General features: G+C 49.5%; 1 protein-coding gene across 2 annotated transcripts in view; it reads right to left on the bottom strand.

Annotated features, from left to right (window-relative positions):
• The window catches only part of Hck (HCK proto-oncogene, Src family tyrosine kinase), a 43,257-nt gene extending 40,200 nt beyond the window's left edge, over positions 1 to 3,057 (bottom strand). For both annotated transcript variants that reach the window (XM_021181500.1, XM_029474708.1), the window contains exon 1: positions 2,136 to 3,057. In XM_021181500.1, coding sequence (XP_021037159.1) covers positions 2,136 to 2,527 — 392 coding nt within the window. In that variant the 5' untranslated portion in view covers positions 2,528 to 3,057. The remainder of the gene's footprint in view (positions 1 to 2,135) is intronic.
• Between the last annotated feature and the right edge of the window lie 3,480 nt (positions 3,058 to 6,537).

The following is a 6,537-nucleotide window of genomic DNA, read 5'->3' as shown; positions in this document are numbered from 1 at the left end:
AGAGAAGGGGCATGCATGGTGAGAAGGGCACTAGAGAAGGGGCATGCATGGTGAGAAGGGCACTAGAGAAGGGGCATGCATGGTGAGAAGGGCACCAGAGAAGGGGCATGCATGGTGAGAAGGGCACTAGAGAAGGGGCATGCATGGTGAGAAGGGCACTAGAGAGCAAATGCTCTCTTGTGAGGCCTCTCTGTGTCAGTCCTAGGCTTGGGCAGTGATTCTCAAAGTGAGATTTCTGGGCAGCATCAGCAGCCCGGAGGTTGCCAGTTCTCAGTATCTTTCCCCAGGCCTCCCTTTGGGGGTTGCCCTAGCAATGCGCATTTTAACACCCTTTCCTGGTGATGCTGGTGTGAGAATCTCTCGGGCTGAACGGGAACAGTGGAAAGAACACCTAATAGGGTTCTGAACGTTTTCCTTCAGCCATCTTTCTCTCTTCTCCGCCCCTCTCTCAGATTTAGTGTGTGTGTGTGTGTGTGTGTGTGTGTGTAAGAGAGAGAGAGAGAGAGAGAGATCACATGTGTGCAGGTGCCTTCAAGACCAAGACCAAAAGACGGTATGGGATTCCCTGGAGCTAGAGTTATAGGCAGCTGTGAGGTGTTTCTGTTGTTGTGATCAATTGGTGACAACTTAGCTAGCATCCTCGGAAAGAGCAGCAAGTGCTCTTAAATGCAGAGTCACCTCTTGGGCTCCCTTTCCTTCAGTTTAATTTCACCTTCAAAAGTAAGGGAACTTCCCCAAGCCTAAATCCGAAATGCTCTAAAATCTGAGACATTTTGGGCACCGACAGGATGGTCCAAGTGGGAAAGTCCACACCTGATCTGAGGCTATCAATTGATGTAAAAATGGAGGAGCCATTAAAAATGTGTCACTAGTTATCTCTGAGGGATGAGAATGAAATGTGTGAAAATCTCGGACCAGGAAGATAGCCCAGTTGGTAAAGTGAGTACCTTGCAAACAGGGGGAACTGAGTTACAACCCCCAGAACTCCTGAAAAAAAGTCAGCTGGGAGGAAGGACCCTTGGGACCCACTTATCAGCGGGCCTCACCTACCCAGCAAAAGGCCCAGGCCGAGGATAGACCCTGTCTCCAAAAGCCTTTGCTTGAAGAACAACTTAGAGTCCTCTGACTTCCACTTGTGTAGGAACCCCAAAGTACACAACAACCAGTGAACACATACAGAAGCATGTGTAACATACACAAATATCCTTTTAAGACCTAATTTTCACTCCAGGATGCCTCACTGTGCACTTGACATACAGAATTCTGCCACACTCTGAAATCCTAAACACCTCTGATCAGGCGCAGTTTGGATAGGGAACATTCAACCTGTCTTCTTACCATCTCCATCCTGCAGCTATGCAAACAGAGGCACAGACAAACCAGGCTCTCTGTCCAGTACCCAGCAGCCCTGCTCCCCTTCTCTGGACAACTCAGCTTCAGATGAGCGTAAAACAGCCCATTTTACAGAGGCGGAAGCTGGAATCCAGAGAGTAGCCAGTGACATGCCCCAGTGCCACACAGAGGAGACGGTGGTAGACTGTGGTCTTTGTGTGAGAGGTTCTGGAGTTGGATGTACGCCTGTTAGGGGTTCAGCTGGGAAGGCAGGGGAAGATGTAAAAGAGGGGACTCAGATATACACCTACAGCCAGGCCTGGGTGTGGCAGACATGGGCTTGTCTTGGCCCAGCTGTTCCTTTAGCCATGGCTGCTGTCTACCCTGCGTGACCTACCACCCACCCACCACCAATGGAAACTGAACGGGCCTTTCCCTCCCCTCCAGCTTCTTCTTCTTGGTGTGTGTGTGTGTGTGTGTGTGTGTGTGTGTGTGTGCAGAAGGGGAACCTGGTTAGACAGAGAAGCCTCAGCTCAGCACTGTCATTCCCCTGCCTGAGCTTCCTCTATCTAGGGCTATCCCAAGGTCGCCCTGGGTGGCGGCAATTCGCCTCACCTGGCCACCTGGGTACCCTCCACCTTTCGTAGACAGCGCATCCCACCGCCGGGGATCGGTTGCTCCTAGGACGGGCTCTTCCTTCCTCACCACCCCCACAGCTCGCCCAGGATCTCAGATCCCTGGAGCCCGAGGTCTGCACGTTCTCGGGGGGGCGGGGGTGTGTCCCCCCCTCACCCCGCACTCACCTGGGCGCCCGCCCTTCGCTTCGTGGGCAGCCCGGATCCTCGCAGCTAGAACGACCCCCCAGCGCTGCGGCCCCTGGTGGCCCCGGACTCCAGAGCCCGGAGCAAGCGACGAAGACTTGCGGGCTACAGAGGCTGCGTTGGTGCTCGGAGCGGGTCAGGGCCCCCTTTACGGGAGACTTTGGTCCCCTCCCACCCGTCTGAGAGCCGCCGCGGGGAGTGCAAGCTAGGAGCTGCAACCCAGTGGCTCTCACTGGCCATCTGGGCGTCTTAGCCGCGCCCTGGGTGATGCAAACCCCGCCCTCAAATGCCCCGACTCCGCCCTCTAAGAGCCTAACTCCCACTCTGGCTCTCTTGTCTCCTACTCTAAATTCATCTCCAAAGTATTTCAGCATTTCTTTGCTAACCCTGTCTTCAAGGGCGCTAACCAGTCCTTGAAGGACTGACTGACTCAGACCCCAAGGTTTGACCCACCCTCCCAAGATTCCCAGTCCCCCTCCCCCACTAGTGCGTTTAAGCCCCCCATGATGGAATGAGCCTGTCCAAAGGATTCTAAACCCTATCCCCAGAGATTTTGGACCCCTACCTAAGAGACCAAATACCCTTGGGTTCCCTAAAGAATTGTAATATTTTACGTTTATTGTTTGACAGGTTGATTGTTTCCGTGTATGTGTGTAAGTACCCTGGAGCCTCAGAGCGGTGTAGAGGTTAGAGAACAATTTGGAGGGCTAGGATCTTACCTTCTACCTTCCGAGTTCCGGGGACTGAACTCAGGCAGCCACACTTGGCAGCAGGCGTCTTTACCTGCAAAACCATCTGCCTCCTCCTGGGGAAAGATTTTCAATCTCACTTTCTATTCTGTTCCCAGTCCTAACCCCTACAAATTCTCCAGATTTGTAATTAAATTTTCTGAAAGGGTTTTAATCTCGAGAGCGCGCGCGCGCGTGTGTTCTAGAGAATGGAATCCAGGGCCTCGCTCTCCATAGTTTGTACTACAGCCACCAGCCCCCTACGAGACCTTAATCCCATAGGTCCTAAATCCTGCACTGGAGCAATCAACCGATCCTACCCTTCCTTTCAAAGATCCTAAACCAACCGCGGAAGGAATGTAGCTCCTTTTAAGTCTAACCACGCCCTAATAAGTCTAACCTCGCCCTCTAGGATTCTGGTGGGTCTCCACCGCCCTTCCACTTCGGTCCCTCCCACATGCAGCGGTTTTCCCTCCACCCGCCCACCCACCGCTTATTCAAACTCCATGCAAAGTCTGGCGCCCGCGGAGTTCTCTGCCTTATTCTGGGCGGAATATGGGACTGCTCAGAGGACCTCCCAAGTTGAAGAGAGGAAGTCTGACTGGCAGACCACTGAGGTCCTGTTTGCAAGGCATTCCACTCAGCCTGAGACATCATTCAAAACGACAGGGACCAACACTCTATAAACTGCAACGCACACCTGCAGAAACATACAGGAGTCCTCCCTCCTCTAGCCAGGCCAGACCACCAGTATCTCTCATTCATTCGCTTACGCGTGCATGTAGGCATGCGTTTAGCAGTACTATGTTTTAACTATGAATTCTGAGCGCGAGCGGTGTTAGCAACTCTAGAGTTCCACCCTCTAGGCCCAGTAGCAGTTCTGACAACCAGAGCTGCCTCCTACACAGCCTGGTCCCCACCCCACGTAGAAATCCCTACTGAGAAAGACAGTCACCCAACACTAATGTGTTTGCTATGTATTTTAATGTATACACACACACACATACACACACACACACACACACACACACACACACATATATATATATATATATATATATATATATATATATATATATACCCTATTTCTAAAAATAGACTGAGTCTTGAACAGGTTTAATTGACTTGGACACAGAAGTGAAATTAGTCTGTGTAGCGGTAAACAATGCTTGTTATCTACTGAGTGAAGGAGATTGAGATGGGAAAGAAGCCAATGAAGGCAGCGTCACAGAGCTAGCTGTCCGGTTGGGACAGAAGGCAATGTATTATACACACACATTGTCACCCCCTCCTTCCAACTTCCCAGTCCCCGATTATCCACCTAGAGACAAGGGCCTGGCATTTAAACACTCCTGTGGGATGGTTGGTGAGGGATGCCCGGAGAGCCTTAGGCCTCCAGCACTCTGGTCTGTCCCAACCATGCTTCCTGGGCCTCCAGGATGAGGAAGGTAGGTCCTGGGACAGGCCCAGTGGAAATTAGAAGGATATAACCAGCATCCCTAACATCTCTGTTGACAATGTGCCATTTGATGGCAGGGAACCACACCTTCCTTTTTTCAAACCATTTCCCAAAAGCTTTCGCCAGACTAGTATTGCCACAAAAACCCACATTCATGTTCCCAAAGTGCCTATGACATTTATTGTGGTATAATTAGAAGTATTTTTGCTAGACTAGGTATGGGGGTATATACCATCAGAGAAGCAGAGGCAGGTGGATCTCTGCAAATTCCAAGTCAGCCTGGTCTACACAGCCAGCCAGGGTTATACAGTGAGACTCTCTTTCTAAAATATTTTGTTGACTTTTATTCTTTGTGTGTGTGTGTGTGTGTGGTGTGCTCACACGTGTATACACTGACTGGCAGGTGTATGCCACAGTGTGAATGTGGAGGTCGGAAGACAACTGTGGAATCTTTTCTCTCCTTATACCGTTATAAGGGTTCCAGAGACTGAACAGGGGTCACAGGCTTACACAGCACACCCTTACCCACCGAGCCATCTCACCAACACTGTTGTGACATGATTTTTGTAAACAAAAGGTGTAATTAGGGCTGGTAAGGCAGCTCAGCAGGTTCAGGCACTTGTCACCAAGCCTGATGACCTGAGCTGGATCCTGCTAGAGAGAGAAAGAGCAGACTCTCACAAGTTGTCTTCTGGGCACTTACATACATATGGTGTCACGTGAACATCCACACCCATTAAATAAATGTAACTTAAAAAGTTTAAGGTACAGTTATAGATATTAAGTTTGGTAAATCTACGTAAGTAATACTTGCCTGTGGAACCATTCCCTTAATCAGAATATAGAGTATTTGGGGCGGGGGTTACAGGTCAGTTAGAGGGCTTGCCTAGTCATGCACAAGAACCAGCGTCTGATCCCCAGTACCAAATAAATGGGGCGCAGTGACAGACGCTGGTAACCCGTGCACTTGGGAAATGGAGCAGACATGCAAGGTTATTTTCAGCTATGCGGTGAATCTGAGGCCAACCTGGGTTCCATTCTGAGCCCCTGCCTCAAAGGCACACAAAGGAAAGACATCAGAGGCGTTTCTGTGGCCCCGAAGCTCTCCTCCATTCACGTCTCCCGGCTCTTAGGGGACTCAAGGTAACTAACAGTAGATTGTTATTTGTTTTTCTTTTTGAGCTAGGATCCCATGTCGCCTAGGCTAACCTTGGACTCCGCTTTTAGCTGAGAATGACCTTGAACTCCTGGTCCTCCTGTCTCCACCTCCCAAAGGTTTATGGGTGAGTCTCAGCATTTTGGGTTCATTGGATGCTGGAGATCAGAACCAGGAGTTTATCCAGGTTAGACCAGCACTGAACCAACAGAGCTCTTTCCCCAGTCCCCCTGCTCCCACGCTTCTCTCTTTAAATCATTACAGACTAGCTTTGTCCTTTAGAGTGTCACACAAATATGTGGTGTTTTTCTTCTGTTCTGTCCACATGGTGTGATTCTTCTGTTTCTCTTCTCTCCGCTGACTCCCCGCTTTATTGAGATTTTCCATATTGTTACACGTTCCACTAGTTTATCCTTTTTCTCAGCTGAGTAGCGCTCTACAGTGTGAATCTGCCACTGTCCATATTCATTTGCTTGCCAATAAGATTTGGGTTGCCTTTAGTTCTTGTGTGTGTGTGTGTGTGTGTGTATGAATAAAGATATAGGCACCATGTTCAAGTCCTTGGGAGAGAGCCTGTTTTCATTCATCTTGAGTGACGTAAAACTGGACTCTGGGTCTGGAGCCAGGTGCTTGTTCAACTGCACCACAGACTGTTGAGCTGGCAAAGCGTCTCTGTGATTTATGTTTCCATATGAACTTTCATCGCTCTACATCTTTGCCATACAATATTGTCATCTTTTTAATTTAAAAGTTCCCAGGCTGGAGAGAGAGTGTAGAAACTAAGAGTGCTGGCTGCCCTTCTAGAGGACTGGCATTCCATGCTCAGCATTTACAAGGTGGCTCACAACTGTTTGTAGCTCCAGTCCCAGGGAATCACATACACTCTTCTGGGATTCATAGGCACTGGCATGCACAGGGTGCATAGATAATTATGCAGGCAAAACATAAATAATAATGATAGCAAGAACAACAGTAATAATAATTTCAGGACAATCAAATTGTCTTTTTAAATCCCATCTAGGACTATTGGGCCAGTATGTG

The sequence above is a fragment of the Mus caroli genome, chromosome 2 (genome assembly GCF_900094665.2).
Source record: "Mus caroli chromosome 2, CAROLI_EIJ_v1.1, whole genome shotgun sequence".
Lineage (NCBI taxonomy): Eukaryota > Metazoa > Chordata > Mammalia > Rodentia > Muridae > Mus > Mus caroli.
This window is presented reverse-complemented; position numbering and strand designations above follow the sequence as displayed.